This window comes from Myodes glareolus, chromosome 22, assembly GCF_982192425.1.
Source record: "Myodes glareolus chromosome 22, mMyoGla1.1, whole genome shotgun sequence".
In the NCBI taxonomy this organism is placed as follows: Eukaryota; Metazoa; Chordata; class Mammalia; order Rodentia; family Cricetidae; genus Myodes; species Myodes glareolus.
This window is the reverse complement of record NC_142047.1, coordinates 57,369,717-57,393,610: the sequence shown is the minus strand read 5'-3', so window position 1 is coordinate 57,393,610 and position 23,894 is coordinate 57,369,717. Positions and strand designations below refer to the sequence as shown.

At 44.8% G+C, this 23,894-nt stretch overlaps 1 protein-coding gene across 20 annotated transcripts in view; it reads right to left on the bottom strand.

Annotated features, from left to right (window-relative positions):
• Pard3 (par-3 family cell polarity regulator) overlaps positions 1 to 23,894 on the bottom strand; it is a 512,103-nt gene that overhangs the window by 119,601 nt on the left and 368,608 nt on the right. For all 20 annotated transcript variants that reach the window (XM_087900660.1, XM_087900650.1, XM_087900645.1 and 17 more), the window contains 2 exons: positions 14,408 to 14,518; positions 3,933 to 4,169 (listed from right to left, as the gene is read on the bottom strand). In XM_087900660.1, the coding sequence (XP_087756786.1) occupies positions 3,933 to 4,169; positions 14,408 to 14,518 (348 nt within the window). The remainder of the gene's footprint in view (positions 1 to 3,932; positions 4,170 to 14,407; positions 14,519 to 23,894) is intronic.

Genomic DNA, 23,894 nt, shown 5'->3' with positions numbered 1-23,894 from the left:
GGCATATGAGAACACGCACCCTTACACACATACAAAACCAGGGGGGAAAACCTAGCTCTGCAGGAAATTCCATTTGCCCAGCTGCTTCCAATGCTTACTAGTTAGAACTCCGTCACATGGCTCACTAGGCATTTAAAACCTGAAACACTTAGGTAAGCACTTGCCTATCAGAGTAAAACAAGGATTTACTCCACAATGGAGAGGAGAGAAGAGGTACTGGTTAGGTAGGTAACTGGTAGTGTCTTTCAATGCACACTGCATCAGAAACAGGGCTCTTGGCCAACCAGGGCATAGCGGCCAAAGAAGTTACCTTAGCCATGGTAATATAGGAGGCTTACGAATCACAGGCCCTGCCTAAGTCTTTGAAGTCCCTAGTTATACATAGACTCAATAAGAAGCCTACTAACATTCTGGTGAATTTAAGCCTAACTATTCACACAGAGCAAAGATTAGTGTCTGCCTATTTAGCGTATATCTAATGTGCAAACCAAAGTGTTATCAAGGACACGGATAACGAAAAGAAGTTGGTGCCATGACTACAGTATACATGTTCTGATACAGCTGGGAAGACTGGCAGAACAAACATGCATGAAACTAAACAGACATAAAGGGAAGGTTACCAAATTCACCTGTGGACCCACTCACAGAGGCATGAATCTATCTCTAAACATATCTGCATGCGTGCTAGAAAGTCACTGTGCACACAATATGTGGAATAGGGTAAGCATGCCCATTGTGACACCAAGTTCATGTCTTTTAATATGTTTCCTAGGTTGCTTCTGGGCTTCTGGCTGTGAGATCCATCAGAATGACTGAGCAAGGAATCCTGGGGGCTGCTTTTTTTACTGAACAAAGAAAATCGGAGCAGTACACCTCAGCTTATCAGCAATGCCTGCGTTCCCACAAAACACAGAGATCTGAATAGCAAAGTTCAACAGAGACCCATGGCAAATTCTGGTGACATTTAGTCAGTCAACAAGCATCTGTACATTATTCATCAGAGAAAACATCTCTCTGAGTGGTTTTAACTTTCATATTTCCATTAGAACGATTACTTTTTAAAGTTCATATCAGCATAGCCTAGATCACCTTGTAGGCTCATGAAAGTCGCTGTCTGCTATATCAATATCATATTCCAGTCTAAGATCATGGGCCACACATTTGCAAAAGCATTGATGGAATCAGGAGAGGGAGGGGTGAGGTGAATTTGCACTCACCTCACACACATATCAAAACCAACTCCAGCCTGCCTGGGCACAGGCGTGACAGGCGTGCACTATCACACCAGCTCCTGGGCATGGGCATGATGGGCGTGCACCATCACACCTGCTCCTCCTACTGACTCTGGTTAAAACACACCAATAAAATAAAATGATGATGGAAAAAAAATAATACTGGCTATGCTAACATAGTTCACTGGGTTCAAACGGGTTGCATAACCCGTTCATGCAACGGGTTTGTCATTTTGTCTATATCTAACTTTGTAAAGATTAAAGTTTTATCAGACATGCGATGGTTCTACACAGGAGTCCAGTCTTATGTTATCTTTATTATGTATTTAAGAAATGTTATAATCACAGCAATTTATAGCCGTGTGACAGTAACAAGAGATCGCTTTTTTTTTTTTTTTTTAAAGAAAAGGGCTTCTACACGACCCAAGCGTGAGCAGCTTTTCCAGAGCTTTCTCCTTAACAAGAAAGACACTGGAGTGAGGCCAAGCTCCCAAGCTAAGTCCATATTCAACAACAGGTGAGCGAGAAAGGGCTTGACAGGCACCAAGGTCACGACTAAAGTAGTACCACCACTAGTCATGAACGGGTACCTCATTCTCTGCAAAAATGAGAGTAAAAAATTTGGCAAGTGTCTATAATCTTTTCTTTCCCAGCAAAAATACATCACGGCCCTCCAGGTAAAGTGGAGCAGCCTTGGAGGAGAGGGGTGTCAAAGTTATGGTTCTGATCTCTGCTTAGCATAGCCCTCCCTGTAAAGCAGACTGTGGGTGGGCATAAGCCCGGGCCTTTTTCAGATCTGGGTTAGCAGAGCAGGGCATGGAGACCGCGGGTCCAGATGGAGGAGGGAGCACCCTAAAAAGACGACACCCTTTGAACACTTGCTGAAGCCTTCAGATGAGAGGGCAGCTTTCGGGGAGTGCTGGGTTGGTTTAAGGCAGCTGTCTGCGTTAGAGAGAGCAGGGTGGCCCTCTCTGACGGTCACTGCTGCAGCCTTGCTCCTGGCTTTCAGATTTTTGAGTGAGTGTGGGAGATGTAGAAACGCTTGGCTCTTTTATCAGCCATCAATAATCTCTAGGTCATCTTCTCCCTGTTCTCCCTGTTCCCCCAGGAGTCACTAGCCAGAAGTGCTGGTGTTTGGGTGGCCTTTCTCTCAAGAAGGCACCTTCGGGTGCCACTCAACCTTCTGGAGACAGCTTCCACAATCACGGCAGAAATGAGACAAAAAGCTTTTAAAGAAAATGTCCCTGCCACTGATGAGAACTTCATTCTCGAGTCGTGATGCATCTGTTAATACACACAGGAGCCTTCTGGGGACACGGCGAAGAGGCCAGAGCCACCCTAAGTGTTCATGTTAGAGGATTCATATTCAATGTCAAACAGATTTTCTGAGACAATCAGGAAAAAAGTCTAAACAAGGAAGGTGCAGGGCCAGGACAATTGCCGTGGGAGGCGCTCCTTCCGGAGCTGCTATGCTTGCCTTTGTTCCGGTCTGCTATTTTTAAAAATGTTTCTTTCTGTAATTGCCGGAAGTTGCTTTCTGCATTTGCAAGATTCTGCTACTAATAGCTAAAGTCAGTTGTTACAAAGAGGGCTGTTGGGAAACAGAGGGGAGAAAACATCAGCAGAGCCCATAGCCTGTGTCCTGCAAAGGACTCTGAAACCATGACCTGCAGGGCCAGCATTACTTAGGGGATCCTAAAAAAAAAAATTTCAGTTCTTGGACTCCACCCTCAACCTACTGCATCAAAACAGTAGTCAGCCAGTGTTTGGAGAAGCCTTTCAGGCGAGCCCAATGCACATAAATGCTTCAGAAACACTGTTTTTAAGGAAAACCATTTATAATTTACAAAGCCCAGCTGCCATAGAGAGCGGTAAGCGACGTTTAGAACACGATTGGTGTATTGTTTATGACAATAGCGTGCACATGTTTGATATGAAAGGAAACGCGAATTATTCTCTTCGAAGCTAAACTCCATATGGTGTTTGAGTCTATAAAGGGAGGGGTGGGGAAAGATCCATTCAAGATTGTTCCAGCTAAAATCTGAAAATATGCATATCACCATTTCAAGTAAGTATACCAGCATTGCATAGAGCTTAATAAGTGTATGTCAGTAACACAGGCTCACAGACTTGGTTCAATGCGTAAATAACCAGGTAACTATTAAAACACAATCGTCATTTCTTTCTGTCTGCTGTACTGATAAACACACCCTGACCTGAAGCCTACGGTGCCTAACAAGCCTCTTGTAGAATAGATGTGCTATCTTTCCTAGTTACTAATTCTTTCATAGTATAAAATTATGCCACCCCCAAAGTGGCCCTTCTAAGTCATAATCCAAAAGAGGGTCCAAATGCATTTAGTTATCCTACCCGGGAGCCCTTCGAGCAAGACAAGAACACACTGAACACTGCTTATGCTTCCAGTTTGCCTTTGATCTGAGTTGTCAGCCACAGACAGGCCAAGTCCAAGGGTCGTCAAGAGCAGGGTGAGCTCGGCTGGGACTGTAAGGAAAGCAATCACAACTTCTCTCTCTTCATCCCACCAGGCATTGATCTGTGCCAACTCAATACCGTTAAATGCAACAGCCTTTGAAAGGCAGTTAATAAGCAGCATTTTTACCATGGGCCCTGACAAACCATCTTCTCCACTGCCCAGAACCTGCAGGGCTGGCAGACGCAACCGTGACAACCAGCACCTACCTGTCCCCAGGTTTGGAGCTCCGTGGCTTCTTCACTTGTGCATACAGCGTGTCCATCAGATGCCCTTCCCTGGGGCTCTGGGGTCTGGCATTGAGGGCCAGGCAGCCTTCATAGGATGACATGCCCCCACGCAGCAGCTCCTCATCACAGCCGAACGTCCGATGGTAGTCCTGGATTTCAGCATAGTCACGCTCTCGAGCCTGCCGCTCCCTAAATTCACGCGTTTTGGCTTGAATCCTGTAAAATCAGAACAATGCTGAAGCAGGAGAAATTATCCCTTTTCCATGAAGCGACGAAGGCTCCTTCACTGAGCTGTGTCGTGGGATGCACTTCGCTTCGTGCAGTTCTAGGGGAGGTGTGTGATGAGCGATGATTTACACACATTTTAGACTCTCACTTAATGCCATACACACTAACCATAATCATTTTGTTCATGTCGGTATGACTCAGTGATAAAGTGAACGCGCACTGATTAGCTGACATCAAAAAATAAAAGCAAGGACCCAAGAGACAACTCAGACCGTCAAGCGTTTGCTGCTGAGGACTTGAGTCTGAGCCTCAGTACACACGGAGGGACAGACACCTATAGTCCCAGCCCTGAGGAGACAGGATAATCCCTAGGACTTGCTGACCAGCAAACCAGTGAGCTGCAGTGAGCTGCATCAAAAACAATGAAGTGACAGAGGAAGACAGCTCATGGTGACCGCTAGCATCTGCATGCCTGTGCACACGATGACTCGTATAGCCAACTACTTTTCTGGTTAAATTTAAGTCCTGCCCCATGGGTAAAACTAATGCCTGATACCATAAACCTGTCAAAAGCCCAAGGCTGGGAAGGTCATCAGAGCTTCAAATCCATTGCCTACTGTTGTTTTATTAATTTAACTTGGTGTCAAACTTCATGTATGTGTAGGTGTGATGAATAATTATCTGTTAACTATCTGCATGTATGTGTAGGTGTGATGGATACATATTTGTCATGTATCTGCATGTATGTGCAGATGTGACGGAAACATATCTGCCACCTGTCTGCATGTATGTGTAGGTGTGATGGATACATATCTGCCACCTGTCTGCATGTATGTGTAGGTGTGATGGATACGTGTTGCTCAGAGGAAAGCCACGCCATATGGAGATCTGTGAAATTTCAGCATGAGTGCTCATCCCACCGCATCAGTGGCAGAAGTCCCCCAGATCAGAGTTTTGATTTCCAGTTTTTCAGACAGAATAGAATTCCAGTATTGATCAAAGACATAAAAGACACCCACACAATCAACTCCTGACATAAAACTGCCTACATTAAAGCTAGGAAAAGATCTTACATGATCATTTTACTGACTTAAAGATTTTATTAAATTACTTTATACAGAGACCCCCTTCAAATTATGTTGATATTAATTTTTGCCCTATTTAAAAGATAATAATTCTCAATTAAATTTTGATAATTTTGGAGGGGAGAAGTATTTTCATTCCACAGTTATGAATTGAATTGCTTATCTAAAAGTAATGCAGCAACGGCAAAGAAGTGGGGGAAAGTACCCTTCTCCCGGGGATGGATGTGTATGAGGCTTTTAGGCAAACCCTGCAAGGCTCTCTGAAGCATTCAAAATCACCACGCACATTCTGCAGGCTAGCACAGGTACAGAAAGGGAAACCATGCCTGAGCATATGTGTGATGTCTTATCCTTACCTTCCTGTTTCAATTCCGTGTCTCTGCTTTTTTATTTACATGTGCATATGGGAGCCCACAGGAGCCAGAAACATGCACTCCCTGGAGCTGGACTACAGGTGCACGCTTAGCCAGCCAATGAGGGTGCTGGGAATTGAACCCACTGAGTCATCTCTCAGTACTAATTCTTTGGATTTTTAAGACAAAAAGTGATTTGCTAAAAAGTTATGCACCAAAATTTTCCATAAACATCCATCTGTTTACAGCACCAGTTTTCACAATCGTTTTGATGGGGAAATCAATCTAAGTGGTCAAAAATGGAGAGGTATACAAATGAGTACTATTCAGCCATGTAAAGAATGGGACTCTATCTGGGAGGGCAGTGTGAATGAAGTCAGAGGACATCATGCCCAGTGACAGAAGCCAGATGCACAGACAGACATCTTCCAGCAGTGAGTCAAACAGGGGCTGCCAGAGGCTGTGCAGGGCTGCATGGGGGATGGGGAGGGGTTGCAGAGAGGTCAAAGTCACAGCAGCGAAGCCAGGTCAGAATCTCATTTCTGTTGCACAGTGCAGTGACCTCGGCTAGCAGCAATGTGCACCCCGAAACAGAAGTCAGGATTTGAAGGCAGTATTTGAGAAGACGGCTGCAGTCTTCTCCCCAACTTGATCATTACACCACATATGAAAGGATCACACCGTGCCCCAGAGGAAGCACAAATGTGCTAAAATAAAAACGTGAAGCTCAGCTATGAGTTCTCTCTGTGCAGTAGGATTTTAGATGCATTTTAATTCCATTTACTTTTCTTCATATTTGAACCAGACTTCCGTTTGCATAAGGACACCTGCATTATATATTGAAAAGAACCCAGGAAAGATACCCAAATCATGTGGAAATCATGCCACAGGTGTGCATGCGAGAGAGACAGAGACAGAGAGAGAGAGAGAGAGAGAGAGAGAGAGGAAAGAGATAAGAAAAGAAAACGGCTAGAGGTCAAAATTTCCCATGAACATAGAAGCAGAAATCCTCAACAGAATATTATTGAAGAGAATTCAGCAATCATCCACTATGACCGAGTGGGCTCAGCAAGATTTCTGTAGCTCCTGACAAGACTGTTTTGCAATTTACTTTGGGCCGGGCATGAGGCTCAGTGGAAGTCTGTGTTGAGCATCTGGGAGCGCAGGCTTTGCTCTTTAACATTGCATGCATAAAAATACCATGTGGGGTACGTGTGAGGGAAAACAAAGGCTGGAATACACCACGGCGAAACAGAGACATTAGAGGTTGTCAGCCTTGACCGCCAACTTGATAGACTTAGAATCACCGTTCGGACCTCTGGGTGTACCTGCTGCGAAGTTTCTAGATTGGGAGACCCATTCTAAATATAATGGTAGAAGAAAAGGCAAGCTTGCTGCCAGCATTCATCTCTCCCGTTCCTGCTGCAGGTGGAAGGTGAGCAGCTGCCTCACGCTCTTGCAGCCATACCTTCCCTGCCATGATGACGGTAACCTCGGGCTGTGAGCTGACGTGAAGCCTTCCTTCTTAATGTACCATGAATTTCATGGCAGCAACAGAACAAGCAAGACAAGAAAACTAACACTTCGGACAGTAGACGCCTAATGCAACAACAATAACCGGTCTGTGTGTCCATCCCTCCAACAGCTAAGACACTGTTACTGGAAGTTCAATAACACATGAACTGTCCCTGGGTGTCAACAGATGGGGCTATATGTGACTAAAAAGTTTCTGCACAGCAAAAGAAACTGCCAGCAGAGAACACAGGCGGCCCACTATCCAGAAAACCTTTCCCAGCTACACTCTGGACAAAGGGCTCATAGCTAGGGTTTGCCAAGAACTACAGGAAGCAAGCAGCAAGTAAGTAAAGCTTTCCAGTCAGCAAATGAGCAGAGAGCGGGGGGGGGGGGGAGGGAGAGGAAATGGCCAATAACTCTTTTAGAAAGTCTTCAACAATCCTAGGCACCAAGGAATTGCAAACTAAAACTACCCTGAGATCCCCGTCACCCCAGTCAGAGGAGCTGCTATCAAGAAAGCTGAGAATCAATGCTGGAGAGGATGTGAAGAAAAGGGAACCCTTATTCACTGTTGAGGGGTCTACCATTCCTTCCAGCCATTCCTCTCTGGGCACACACCCAGAGACCTTCACACCCTATGATAGAGATATTTGCACCCTCATATTTATTGCTGCTTTACTACAGCAAGGAAATGAAACTAACCCCATTGTCCAAACACAGATGACTAGGTAATGAAACTCCAGGACATACATAAGCTGGATACCAAAGAAAAAAGAAATAACAAAACTACAGTGAAATGGACAGACTTAGAATATGCAAAATTTCAAGGTAGCCAGACTCCCTAGAAATACCTTAACCTCCTGAGTTGGAAACCAGGGCCTTGTTAGAGATGGAATATACTAGAAAGTTAAGACATTCTCCTGGGAAAGACCTAGATTCTAATAGCAGGGTTTCTGTAGAATATTCACAAGGGAAACAGTGATATAAATTCTAATGTCAATTTAGTAAAGCAAAGAGCAAATTTTTACTACATTCCCTTCTACGGTTATGATCGTCAAGGACATAATTATAAAAATCAATTACTACTGGGTATCCAAAATGAAAGTGCTGCATAGTTAAGAGATAATTTTACTCTTTGCATCATGACTGTTTTCTCAACTCAGGTTCAACGAAAAAAAAAATCAAAACAAAGACTCTAAACAACTATCAGGAAGAAAGGAGCCATTTTTTTTAAGCTTAACACACTGTTAGTCTGAATCTTAATTACTACCTCTAACAACCCACTTTACTATTAGACAATATTGGGTCACTTTAAGATAATCATCTCATCAAAAGCCCGGGTCCTGGGCATTCACATAAATCTGTCTGTCTACGTCTTATGGCGCTGGTATGGAATCCATGGCCCCACACATGCTGGGCAAGGGCTTTGCCACTGAACCATTTCCCCAGCCCATTCTTCACTCTGTTTAGGGACTTGCTAAAAAAGTGCAGACAGATCTTGCACTGACAAAGTTCCTGCCTTGGTCTCCCAAGTTGAAGAGGTTGCAATCCAGCTCTGCTATCCCAAGACTTACGTACGTTTGGGAATCTGATGAAATTTTGGTGGGGGAGAGGAAGGAAAACAAAACACGGAGCAGCTGGGCGCTGGTGGCACACGCCTTTAATTCTGTCACGTGGGAGGCAGAGGCAGGCGGATCTCTCTGAGTTTGAGACCAGCCTGGTCTACAAGAGCAAGTTCCAGGATAGCTGGGGCTGTTACCCAGTTAAACCCCTGTCTTGAAAAATCAATCAAACAAACAAACAGACAAACAAACCCCCAAAAACCACAGAGCGAAAGTTCCAAATTTAGAGCCTTCAAAATTGAAGAAGAATGACTTCTGCTAGTTTATAAATGAACTGTAAACAACGGCACAAGAGCCACGAACAATTAAAAGCGAGGCTATAGAGCTCTGGGAGAAGCTGTCTTCAGGAAGAGCACACACACAGGCTCTCCGGGAGTCCTGCCTCTGAACTGCCACCCCAGTCTGCCTGCACATCACTTTCTCAACGTTGATGATGGGGCCTGAGTTTAAATGGTCTGTCAAAATTATAGAGAAATTAATATTCACTGGGAACCATTTCCCATTGCATGTGTGTGGGTGGATGGTGTGTTCCTGTGTGTGTACAAGGTCAGAGATGACCCAGTCAGGTGCCTTTCTTAATTGCTTTCCACCTAATTTTTTTGAGATTGTATCCGTCCCCAAACCTGGAGCTCACCAAGTCAGCTACACTAGCTATGCAGTGAGGTCTGGTGATCCTCTTTCCCTCCCTAGCACTGAGATTCCGGGCATGCAGAACCAAACCCAGCATTTTATGGGTACACTGGAGACCACATGCTTGTTCTCAAACTTGCACGACAAGACGTTCACCCACTGCGCCATCGTCCCAGCCTCAGGTGACACTTTCTAAAAGGCCAGTTTCTCAGTTTATCAGCATGAGGGACTATCGATGAGACCTAACTCCACTACTTTTGTCCTTGCACCCGAATCCGCATCCTCTGGCTGAGCACCAGCGGCCATCCAACTCAGAGAACAACCGTCCCCTCTGAGAGCACCCGCTTCCCTCTCGCAGCTCCAATCAGGAAAACTACTCTTCTTGATAATCTCGTTGTCCCTTGTGTATGTTAGCCCCAAAGTTCCTTTACTCCCTGGCAGCTCATGCTGGTGATAGAACCTCAGTGTGAAAGTGTCAGCACTGGCCAGGACCCCTGCTGTGTATCTCCAAGCTTGATCTACAGAATAGCACCAAGGCCGCTTCTTGTGCAAATGGTACTGGTGATCTTTAAAAACCAGTAAGAATCTCTCTCCTCCTCCTCCTCCCTCTGTGGGTCCATCTGTCTCTGTCTCTCTCTCCCTCTCCCTGTCTGTCTCTCCCTGTCTGTCTGTCTGTCTTTGTCTCTGTCTCTGTGTGTGCGTATCTGTATGAGAACACGCATGTCTGTGTACTTTGGGTGGAAACTTACAAGTAAAATAACTGTGAAAAGCATGACAGTGCTGGAGAGGCAGCTGAGTTGGTACCATGCCTGTCCAGAGTTCTCCTCCCAGCCCCTCACTAGCAGAGCATGCTGTTGCACCCCTGCAAACACAGCATCCAGGAAACAGGGGAGGGAGGACCAGAAGTTCATCTTCAGCTACAGAGAGAAATTCAGCCCTGCCAGCCTGAGCTATGTGAAAGCCTGCCAAGTAAAAACTAAGAGGCAAAACTAAAACAAAAACCAAACTCTAAAAAAAGAAAATCAAATATGATTTTTCTTATTCACTTCTAAAATTCACCTTTCAAGTCTTGTTTACCCCCAAACCATTCATGGAAAGGGGCTTGCAACATTCCTTATATCTGCACGCTACACAGATTCATTCTTGGGGGAGAAACTTACTTCAGAAAAAAATGTTTGTCTCGGGGGAGAAAAATATTTTCTATGTCCTAATAAGAATATCATGGTTTCTTTATGAAAAATTTTTAAAAAGCCCATTACCTTGCAGCTGAGTCCCTAATGGCTCCAGATGGTCACTGCTAGAAAGAATGCCCCTCTATTCTTTTATTGAGGCCCTGGGGTCACAAATTATCTCTGAGATGTAGGGGTTATTCATGCTTCTGAACAGTTAGGTTTTGTTCAGCCTTAGCCACCCCATTTGTCTCAGGCTAGCCATCAGCAACGGTGGGGCAACTGGTGCCTCCAAACACAGTGTGACCAATCAACCTCTCTTCCTTGTCCATCTTTGCCCATCCTTCCCTACTAACTACTCTGGTTTTAAATGAACCAGGCAGCTGCAGCTTTGGCGGCTGACACCTACAAAACCATCTCACACCATTCCCGATCATTTAAATGCAAGGAAAAAAATTAAAACGGCAGTTAAAACTTTTTATCAGATTTTGGAGAAACAAAAGGAAAGAACTTATTTTGATTTGCTATTTTCTTCAAACACATATTCACACCTCTCTTTTTGCAGGGAAAAAAAAGAGACTATTCTCCATTACAATGAAATTGCATTGAAGCTGCATAGCAAAAATACACAAAATAATGTAATATCCTAAAATAAAACAGTAAGGTAAATTCCACTCCTGCTGTCACTGGATTCTTGCTAACTGTCTCTCTTCGGCTTGACGTCAATTAATGATTTTAATTCCAGACTCTGCCACAGTGCCCACCACCCCTCTCTCTAATTAACATGGATGATGTGTGATGGGACAAAGCACACAAGATTTTGTTCTTGTAACATTTCTATTCATTAGGAGTTGTGCTTTTATAATAAATGGCTTTCAGCACTAATTGCAGCAGAGAAACATGAAGAGAACACATTTGTGACGGAACACAGATAAAGGCTATGCTGTGTTGAAGTCTCTCAGCTACATACAAAATGCCCCTACTTCCAAAACAGGGGGAGTCAACGCAGAGACTCATCCAGAGGCTGGGCAGCAGGACAAGAAGATGTGCGCAGGAATGAAGTCCCATGAAACAAAGGCCCAGCTCAGAGGAACCAAACTCACATCCGCCATCAGAATGGACCAGCATTTTAGGGAAAGCATTTAAACACCATAGACATAGTCCTTTCAATTTTTCAATATTTACGTCTTTAGTAAGGGGCTTCACACGAGTGTGCAGGCAAGAAAATATTTGGTTTGGGGGACATGTCATGAATGCTTAATGAAGGAATTTCAGGTTTTATATTTTATGTAGAATTAACCAAAAGTTCAAAGACTCAAACAGCTCCAGTGTAAAATAATGTTATAGAAGGATTGCTTCCCTGCTAGTCCATCAAGTGGGCGGGGGATTAGGGTCAGGGTTAGGATATAGGGAGAATCCTCTTTTCTGGTTTGTTTTCTATCTATTCTTCCATTCCAATCACATTTTCCAAGGAAGTTACATTATCTCCCCTCAGGTTAACAACAAAAACAGCACAGAAGGGAAAATAGACTCAAGAAGACTTAGCACACATCATGAGCGCCAAAATACACAATGGGACTTAGCACCCCATCACGAGTATCAAGCATGCAGCGTGATCGGCATCCATCAAAGCATTACGGACACAGACTGACTCAGCACCACCCTCAATACCAAATGCCCAGTGTCCCGCCGTCAGCACCAGTATGTTACTCAGTTATTATATACCCACGAGTCACATAAAACAGACTTTTAAAAGTATTGAGATATAAGGACCCAGAACTTGCTTCAGTTCCTAAGTGCAACTGATTTCTTTATGGACCAGTCATCTTTCAAAAGGATTTGTACTAAGCCCGTGTACACTGTAAATTTACTATGTCCAACTGAGTTCCTAAGACACTGCACCATCAGAGGCAGAGACAGATTAGAAGCCAAACTAAGAAATGAACTGTGCTTTGGGCACATTATTAACATAAATGAAGCTGTGACGGTAAAGGCATGGTTTCATCGGACACACTCGACAATGTATTATGAGAGTGTCTTAGAAATGTTGATAGACTCTGCATACAGAACAAGCTTGTCTAGGCTATGAAAGCCTCTGCAGTATTGGCCAACGTCAAGGCATGGAAGCAAAGAGCATGTCTTTCTATCACTGCATCTGCTCTCTGAGTAACCTGTACATCTGTGGATGACTTGAGTCCACACACTGACCTGGTATGGTCTATGTTCGGGAGGAAGAAGCACTTTTAGGGTGAAAGTGATGAAGATGGTGAGGGGAGAGGAATGGGATGGAGGAAAGACCAGGAGGCATGACTGTGAGCACAGCACATATTAGGTGCACATATGATAGCAACACAACGAAACCTCCAGTCTGTACAATCAATACACACTAATAAACAAACAAACACAACAGAAGCCCTGCTAAGACAGGGGTGTGAAAAGTTGAGGAAGTCCTGCCCAACGCAGCAACGAGCTCACAGGAAAATCAGGGGTCAAAGTCAACTCAACGATAGAATGCCTGGCATGTCCAAACCCCTGGGCTCCATTCTTACAATGAACAAAGATAAAGAAGTAAGGAAACAGGGGCTCAGAGGTTAAGAGCACTGACTGCTCTTCCAGAGGTCCTGAGTTCAATTCCCAGCAACCACATGGTGGCTCACAATCATCTGTAATGAAATCTGGGGCCCTCTTCTGGCCTGCAGGCAGAACACTGTCTATATAATAAATAAATCTTTATATATATATAAAAAGAAGTAAGGAAATAGATAGAACGTAAATAAAAATAAATCCTGAGGGAACTCAGACTGGTGCCACACATTCAAACACTATGTTTTATTATACAAGCCCTGCCCAATGTCTTTGTTTTACTGGAGAGGTAGGGAGCAGAATGACTGATCCATTCAGAACAAAGACAAACGAAGAGTGAAATTCCCCAGAGGATGGTAAGTGAAAATGGTCCCAAGTTAATCTGTATAAAGGAAGCAGTAGGACTGGGGTAAAGTTCAGAGGAAGGGAGTTTGCTTGACATGTGTGAAACTTTCAAGTCAATCCCCAGAACTGCAAACAAAACCAGAAGCACCTTCAGACTGGAGAGAGCTACTCTCTTCAGTTTTCCTAGTCAGCCCGTAGCATGAAATAGCCCATCTCTGGAAGTGTAAACACACATCTGCTCTCACAGGGGCTTTGTAGGCTACGGATGAAATGAACCCACTCATTTCAGCAAATGCGCAAATGCGGAAAGGCAAATCATTTCTAGGCACAGGGTGCCTGGCTGTGGGCACTCAGGAAAGGCAGTGCAAGGCAGAAGGTGGGACGAATGTGCCTGCAATCCCAGGACTGGGGAGGTGGAGATAAGGCTGGCTGGTCAGGTCTAGGTTCAGTGAGAGACCATTTCTTAAAACACAAAAACAAAACAAACCGAACAGAACCATAAAGAGCAACAGAGGAAGACACCATGTTTCCACACGGATGCTCATTCCCATGGACATGTAGTGTTGCACATCTCTCTCTCACACACACACACACACACACACACACACACACACACACACAGAGAGAGAGAGAGAGAGAGAGAGAGAGAGAGAGAGAGAAACCCGATAAATAAATAAGCTCAGTATCAATGTATACCCATCCACTATGTAAAACATCTTTAACTAAAACCATAAAATTTCACTTAGGTTCAAATGAACATAAAAGTGCCTGCTTTTTTTTTTCTTTTTAAAAGCCTTCCTTTGTGCTACATTAATTCACAATCATCACACAGATATTAGAGCAAGTGCATTTAAGATAAAAGCAGTCGGCAGGAAGCCCTGGGTGAGGACGGCCCCTCTGCCTGGCGCAGGGGCTGGCACCTACCTCTCCTGCTCTTCCTTCATGCGCACCCTGTCCTCTTCTGACGTGAAGGAGTCCTGGACTTTTATTCGGCCCATTTTCTCCACCTTGTCATCTTTTCGATGTTTGCCAAACCTGTTGGTCAACAGATACACAGTGAGCTGTGCTTCCTCGAATGAAAGCATGCTTAGTGAGATGCTAGGTCCCCACGATGCAGCCAGATGGCTTCTGCGTGGATCATCTTCAATTAAAAAATTCTATTAAATTTTAATTAGACTATTCCAGGGAACCTTTTTAAAGGACCACTCCACAGCGCCTCAATATCTGCGTTTTGTGCTGTTTGACAAATAATAATAACAACAACAACAACAATAATAAACTGAGCAAGGCTAAAGAGTTTGTTCTTCTGAAGAGCTAAAGAGTGGTCCAGTTGGCAGAGTGCTTAGCCAGCGAGCAGGAAACCCTGGGTTCCATATGTAGCATTCTCCCCCACAGAAAAGAGAGAAGAGGATAAAAAGTTCAAGGTCATTTTCATGGACAGAAAGAGCTCAATGTCAGCCTGAACTATATGAGATTCTGTCTCGAAAACCACAGAAGAAAGACTCTCAGTTGATCCCACGAAACAAGCCAATAAATGTGCAGAATGACAGGCTGAACACGTCAGACACCAGGAGAAGAAAAAAGTCTGCACCGAGGGAGCTCCTCTTAGGACTGAAGACTGAGAACCCAAAATCATGTAGCTAATGATCTCTCCATAAGCAATGGTTCGCCTCTCTTTTCATTGGGCAGGCTTATTGGAAACATTCATCATAGTTTAAAACCTGACAAACATTTGCAGAGTTTAAAGCGCTGAGGATAATTCACGCTGCTACACCGGAGCTTATGAAACTGAAAGCTTTGGGGGCGTCTTCACCAAACGCCCTCCTCAGTCCAGTGAGCAGCGGCAGGAGGGTGCCATCCCTCAGAAACCCACATGGGATTGAAACCAAACACAAGGAACACACATGTGATCTGGTCTTGATCTACATGCTGCAGAGGATAGATGCCGACCCCAGGGCTTTGAAGAGAATGCCAGGTTAGTCTAGGCTGGCATGCAAAACATCACAGATGCTTCCAGCTTCATATGGACTCTTTTTCCTGCTGTTATTTTCCTCTATAAAAAGCCCATGTGCCCCGCAACGCTTGCCTTCCATGGTCGCCTAGATTCATGCACGAGGACTGTCAAGTTACCAGCTGTCTCAGAGAAGAAATCTCAGACACACAGTTGCACAGAGAAATGCTCATTAATAATAAAAAGGGGGGATGCGGGGAGAGCTGAGTTTCTATCTGAGGAGGTGACACAGGACAGAAAGGGACAAAATCATGAATTTGAGATGGAAAACTCCTCATCCTTGTAAGGCTGAAGCCTCTGTCTGGCTGAGAATCAAGAAATGAACATAAATAACAAACCTGTAAAATTTTAGGAATCTTATTCGAAACCCCCTTTATAATAACAGGGCCTATCTTAAACAACTTGTACAATTTTATCAGACTGCAATTGCATCCCAGCCACCTCTGGAGCCATCCTATAATTCAGTTAGATGTAGACAAGGCTCCTTAGAAAGCCACTGAACAACAACATTCCCAGAGTTTCCACATTCTGCCACAGGTATCACTGCGACATTTGAAGGGGTGCTCTCCCTTGAGAACCCTCTAACTGCATCCGGGTGTGTCTTTTCCTCCCCTTGAGCAACCATGTTCTTCCAGTCCCTTTGCCCCACCATGTTTAAAATTCTTGTTTAAAGTATCCTTTAATGAACAGTGACTCTTGAGAAGCCTAGACCCACCCTCTTAGGTGTGTCGTATCCGTCAGTGTCTTTCTGCTTGTTAAATAAACACAACATTGCTTTGCTCATCCTGAAATTCTTTTCTGCATCAGAGCCAAAGGGACCTGGCTTTACCCCGAGCTTAGGGGAGCCTTTCACGTTGCTGCTGATGACAGAGCGGGCCTATGGCTCCCTCTCTAATGCTGCCAGCTGGCAGAGGAACCAGGAATGAGGTTGACAGAGACAAACCCACATCAAAATGAGAAGGGCAAAGCCTTGCGCAGTTGACAGATAAGAGAAAAAGATTTCCAGTCGCAGCTTGGTTAGTGGCACAGATCATTTCTCGTTAGTATAAACCTCACTTGAAACACCCGGCCACACATGAACTACCTAGAACAGACCTCAGGTACACTGTGCTTGCCAAAGCGTTCATTAACAACACCATGACAGCATCATGCCAGAAACACTTCACATGCGGTCATTACTAACACTATATATTCTAATGTGAGAAAAATGATCAAACCTGGCTACAAGTTAATTCTATAAAGCAAATCGGTCCTTGATATTTGATCGTAATTAGAATGTAGATAGTAACTACAGTTGAAAGAGGAAGGAAGTGAAAAGAAAATGAAGAAGAAAAAAAGTCTCCAGAAACTTGATTAAATCTAGAGTCGGCACACTTTCACAGAGGACAAAAAATGTACTGGGATGATATATATATATAATACATGTGTCTATATAAAAGCACACATGCACACACACACAGACACACATGCCTGGGAGTTAAGCACTATAAAGTTAAACTTTATAGAACGAATGAATCAAACAGCAAACATGCATCCTAGGAAATATCATCTCAAGCATCACGTTCAGTTGGCCATCAAACCATTCAGCATCTGCTTGCGTAAGCACTGGCTTATCTCCAGTACCGAGCTACACGCAGTACAGAAAATGTGCCGTGTCACTGTGCCATCGTGGAGCCTCCAGTCCGGTTTGCATTTAGCCGGCAGCAGGGTGAGCTGGGGGAGGGAGCACACAGTGCTGCGTGTGAAGAAGACGGACAAAGTGAGCCAGAGGTTTAATATTAGAGAACCGAAGACAGCTTTCCTGAGAAGATGACATTGAACACAGACCAGTGAGGCCTGCGGGAGCCAGCCACGCTGGGCAGCCAGCAAGACAGGCTGAGGCTGGGGCTCCAGCTGGTAAAGGGCTTGACTATTGGGCCTGGGTTCCACCTCAGTAGCCCCCAAACAAAGTATGGTGGTACACACCTGTAATCCCAGCTCCTGGGAGGCACTGGCAGGAGAAACAGAAGTTCAAGGTCATTCTCAGCTTCATACCAAGTATGAGGCTAGCCTGGAATGTATAAAACCCTGTCTTAAAAGACAATATGAGGAAAGAGTTGGCACGAGGGACCTGAGGCTAGATAGAATGAGGAATCACAAGGGCCGCCACGGGCATGACAGGAAATCATTGCTACCTCTAAGGTTCGGAAGACAGAGTTACTACCCAGGGGCACAGATAGGGCTGGAGGGGCGATGTCTGGTGGCTGAATGCCACCTGGGGTTGTCCTTTGACCACAACCCACAAACACACATGCACACATATATAAAAAGATCTAAGTTCAAACAAATACATATCGTGTTTACTTGCAATTAGATAGCTATAAAGGTGAATGATTACAGGCATTTAATTTTCAGTTTGTAACTGTCCCTCAAATGGCACGCTGTGGTCATAGTGATTCAAGTTACTGCCAGTGAGAAGACCACGGACGGCTGTGCACTGAGTAACCCTACTGCGGAAAACCGAAGCTGACTGATTTGGGCATGGTTTTGAAGCCAGGCCTAATGCATGCTACACAAATATTCTACCGCTGAACTAACAAGTGGGAGAGACTCGGCTGTATATAGACTCTTCTTTATAAACCAGAGATGAGTGTTTGACAAACGGCCACTTTCCAATGTCACACTGACCTCAGATCAGCTAGACAAGGGACCCGAGAGTCACAACGCCAGCTAGGTCACCTGAGAGTGGTTATGGGAAAGAGGTGGGGTAAGGCCCGCCTTTGGTCATGAAGAGAAAAGCCAAAAGCAGGCAAAACAACCCCCAATGGATGCGCAGACTGCCATTTCTATGTAGAAAACATCATCACTAACAATTAAGGCCTGCTACGTTCTCCTTGATATTAATCCACCGTACTCGCTCTTAGTGAAGCAGCATAAAGCCTGCTGAAATTGCCATTTAAACTGTGATAATTCTACGGCTTCTAAATTTAGACGTCTTTAGAGAAATTGTGCTGAATGACAACACGGTGCTCTGCTCTAGATAAAATAAAAACGCCCATCGGTCGCACCGAGAGGGCCTCCCCCAAAACAGTGTTTTAAAATATGAAACAGGAAAGGGAAGGTTGTAACAACAAGCTGCCATATATGAAAATAGCATATCCAGAACCAATTATTTTACAGTCTTTGAAGAATAGGTCTTAAAATAATATTTTCTTTAAAAAAAAACCCAAGTGAAATGTCATTGAAGTCTAATATTTCACTGCTAATTACCAGGGTTCTCTGACTCAGGAAGACTCTGCCATGATATGTGTCTGACTATTTACCTCAGGAAATCTGCACTTAAAATAAACGGTACTGTGTTGCAAATGATACTGTGTCGCTGCGGAAGAGGTCTTAACTAGATCAAATACAAATCTGGCCTCAGCCCCCAGGGACTAGCGCCTCCAACCAGGCACCATGGCGAAGCCCTACAAGTCTTGGTCTTGTATCCTGCTCATCATTTTCAGACCCTTGGCCTTGTGTGATTCAGCCTATCACTTCCTTTGTCTGAGGAGTCAGTTTTTCCTTCTGGACCCTCTCAGTTGTTTTTGCTGGCTGCTGCCCAGCAATGTGTACCGTCTTTGGACACTGGTAGCGGTGGCAAGGCTGCCACTGGCTCTGAAGACCCTTCAGGAATATCAGCTGCCAGCTGAAGATCGCAGACAGCAAAACACAAGCCCAGCCTAGCCGCCACGGAATGCATGCATTCGCTTGCCCCGTCAAACCACCGCTTCCACCGTTGCTCGGGAACTGCCGAGGCCGTGGTCCCCCAGAGCTGTTCCCGCCTTAAGCTGTTTTAGAAAACCTCTTCCAGTCGATTCTGGTGATGTTAATGTATTTTTCTACCTCCTAGATTTATCATCTTCCTTTACTTTATTACTTCGTTGGGGGTTCCATCATGAAATGCCTGTGAATGCAGTTTGACAAACCGCCTCCCAGTCCTGCCACCCCGCCTTCCCTGCTATGACAGAGGGTGAGCCACAGGTGTCCTTCCTTCTTCAAACAGACTTTCCTGGCTGTGCCATCATAGTAATGAGAAAAGTAGCTGACTTGCAGTCTTGAACACAACTATAAACTTCCTTGTGTTTAAAACTCTAACCTCTCTAGATATTCTTTAATATATAAATTTAGTTCGTTTACATTCCGGCAGGCTCCTCTCCTCCCAGTCTCATTCCTTCCATACACACACCCCAGTTCTGTGTGTGTATCCCTATCTGCCCCCGCAATCCACTCCTCCATTTCTGTTTAGGCAAGCCAGATCTCCCACGAATACTAACAGAAGGCAGCCTATCAAGCTGCTGTAAGACTAAGCACTTCACCTTTCTAGATTTCATATGAAGAAACAAAACAAAACAGAGCTCTAGCCATACATCTTTGTAGATTAGTTTTTACACTCTTACCCAGGGCACACAGATGTTGATAGGTTTCTGGAAATCGAAAGATGTAAGAAACAGAGGCCCAGGAGCCTCTGGGAGCTGTCCAAAGTCACACTATAGGCTGGGACCGGAGAGTAGCAAACCTCATGGTTAGTTTGGGGCGGGGGTCCTGAATTGGACACGCCCAAGAAAATAAAATCTAGCATCTGTTGGAAGTACACTCTGGGCACTTCCTAAGTGAGAGACACAATCGGCCCCTGATGATGCTTGTTTTATTACGTAATTACATTTTACTGAAATGGACTGAGTTCTTACGCTGTACTTGGCCTCATGGCTCCCACATCAGCTTCTGAGAGAAGTGCTATTGCTCCCATAGGAGAGACCCTGAGCTGGGAGCCCAGGGGAATCTACTGACAAAAAGGCAGGTCCATCACCCAAGGCTCTCTCAACCCAACCCCGACAGCCAGGACTCGAGGAACCAAAGATGGCCTCCATGCTGTTATGTACACAGTAGTTAACTGATTCCTCATTAAAAAGACACCAGAAAGGGTTGGAAGATAACTTTCTGGGTGAATTGTTTCCCGCGCAAGTGTGATGGCCTGAGTTCGAGCCCCAGCACACTCACAAGCACCCAGGTCTGCAAGTCTAATCCCAGTGCTGAGACGACAGAGCCGGGAACATTCCTGAGGTTTGCCAGCTGCCATTCTAGCAAAACTGGCAAGCCCCAATCCTGGTGAGGGACCTTGTTCCAAAAACCAGAGTAGGCATCTGATGTCCACCCATATATGCATCCTTTCTTACACACACACACACACACACGCACACTCTCTCACACACACACACAAGCATGCATGCACACACTAACATGCATAAAACACATATTTGCTAGTATTACACAGACTCCACATGTTATTACACACATTCCACATGTGATAATCCTGTACTGTTTATAGCACTCTGACTTACGGGACAGGGGTCCCATGAAGAATTTGTCTATGAAGACCAGGAGTTTGAAGGCCAGGTCAAGAGCCGCCCCAATGCATTAGGAAGGATGATAAAACCTGTGCATACACACTATAGGGCATGGCCAACATTTCCATCCTCAATGGCCCACAAATGTTAAAAGTTCAGCCTGGCACATGCTAACACTGCCAAAGGCTTGTCAGAGATCAGCCCCGACTGAGAGGGAGCAACCTCAAGGAGTGTGGAACACAAACTCATTGGAAACAGAGTGTTCGTGGTATCCATCCATGCTTCCTGTAGCCCAGAGTGCTTTACAACAGGGGGTGGTGGTCATTTGTAATCTGTCCTTCTTGTCATGATGGTGCAGTTTTGTGACATTTCGAGAAATCACTACTATGAAAGCGGCTGATTGGCTCAGCAGTAGATTGTGAAAATGACGGGGGAAATCAAGGAAGAGGGGGCTGATTATGGAAAGCAGAAAGCTCCCATTTGGAGGGGGAAAGGCGTCGGCAATCAACCATGATGAGAAGGGAGGCAGGGAGAAAGGGCACTAGGCAACTTGACAAGGCTTTTGAAAGATGGGTGTGGCTCCCCCCACCCCCCCTGATGGAGGGTAGCAGGGGTGCTCTTTTCGGGCAGATTCGCAAACTCTGGAGCCATTATTTTTGATTGTGTACAGTTCTCATCAGCGCTAGTCTGATTGGCTTAATAAACTAAATGGGTGCTGCTCGGCATGCAGGGAAAAATAAGTGACTTTCTTTAGAAGAAAAAGCAGCTTCTATGTAACCACCCTATCATTGCCTTCGATGTACAATGTGCCTTTGATGGAAGTCATTTCCTTTCCCAAGTCCTGGCGAAATGTTCCCGTGAGTGCATGTCATCCCGTCACAGCTGTTAGCCAATCAAGGACGCACGGATATGCCAGGCAACCTGATGCTTCAGAAACCCTAGATGCACGTGGAGCCAGGAGCTATTTAAAGCTACAACTGAAAACAATAGGGTCGAGGGAAGCAAGGTCAGCCCAGAATCAATCTTGACCAAAGAATAAAAGATCTTGAGGGGGGAAGAATACAAAATACATAAAAGCTGGGGTACAGACAGAAAGATGTAAGTGGGGACAAAGCATGGAAGACAAGAGGCAAACGTGTCGATAACCCCAACATCACAGGTGACCTGTATGTAGGGCTGGTCTGACAACACGGGGTGGCTGAGGTCCGTGTTGATCACAACGTGTGAGCCTAGCCACCAGCTTCCGGAACACAGTCATTGTCTCTGGGACTTATAAAAAGAGGTCAATTAGTAATTGCTACCCCACACCAGATGTTTATAAGTCTTGTTACTCTTTATTTTTTTTTTAATATCATACCCACACCAGTAATCAAGCCACACTAACCCTATAACCCCTACCATCTAAATGCAAATGATATGCAAATTACAGTTTGTTTCTCCTCTAAATACACCAACTTTATGATAATGTACACATGCCAACTTTATGATAATGTACACACTTTCCCATATACTTAAACATGGGAAAACAAAGCAAGAATCTGATTTTTGCTATATGCTTTCTTTTGCAATGACACCAGTCACGTCCACTCAGAGTGATACCAAGGGTGCCTCTCCCTCCCAGCTCCTTCTCTGGGTCCTTTTGCACTGCCGTGCTCCTAATTCTTGCTCTGTTCATTTTCATGCATTATTGTTTCATAATACAATACCACAAATTGCAAATTACATTTGGCTTAAGGAGTGATTATGAAAAACTACGATCCCGGCTGCCTTTGCTCGCATCACGCTGATAATAATGAGGGCCTGATTGAGTTCGAAGCAGCCGAGTGATGAGAAGGGTCAATTTGAGTGTTTCTATTAACTGTCTTTTGTCAAACCCAACACTTTGCCAGGTCAGAGGCAAATAATCACACCCTGCATCTGGTTTCCATGGTTACCCTTCAGCCTCGGACCAGTACAGCAGTACCACTTCCACCTCCACCCCCAACGCAAACGGAACATTGGTTTGAGAGTCTCTTGGACTCCCGTGACCAACAACAATTTATGGAGAGGTTCTACACACCTGACGCTGGGGATTTTGCCAGTCTATGGCATTTAGGGGTAGCATTATCATCCCTGTGGCATAACTCCATTTAAACTATACGTGTACACACACGCGCACGCACACACACACACACACACACACACATGATTGAAGAATGTACCCCATCCGTTCTAACGGAACAGAGAGTGCCTCTACCATTTGCCTAGCCAATACTTGAATAGGTACCACAGTTGAAAACACCAACAGTAACAAAAGCTCACAATATGGAGACATTTGTTGTTCAGTTGAGATCACTCGCCCTCAATTAAATTCACACTTTGAGGCAGAGTCTCCGTCCTTCCTACTGACTCAGAGGGGCTTACCAGTTTCCTCCACCAATACTTTCCCACCGTGTATGTTAACGAAGGCCATTAAGAAAAATAAAAGGGGTTGCTGACGCTAAAAAAAAATAAACAAACAAGCAAAAGCCAAAAAACAAAACAAAACACAAAAACCACCTTGGACTTCCGGGTCTATCTTCTGGAACTTAGAAAACAGAGACTTCCCTAAAGATCTCATTATCTGCAAAGTTCGACATCAGTCAACACTTTTTTCTGCCGATGACAGGCAACAATTCCTGTTGGTTCACACTTCTTCCAGGATGCTCTCTACACAGCAAATTAAGAGGTGGGGATGATCACAGTTTATCTTTAGGCTGATTTGCATAGTAAGATCAGATTTGAAAGGGCTGAGGTGTCTTTGAAGGCAGACAGACTGGCTGCTCAGGGAGCAAGGAACCAAGGACCAGAGGCCATGCTCCATTCTGAGAACCCAGAGAAGTCAGCAGGGACAGCGCACCCACTAACTCCCCAAAACACCCTCCTCTCAAGGCTGAGGATCCAAACGTATGCATTTGCTAGTAAGCTCTCTTTGTAGGACGCCAGGAGGCTGGAAATTTGGCATCAACAGAAACTGAAGGGTGATACTAAATGCCCACAGTGGCTCATTTCCAAA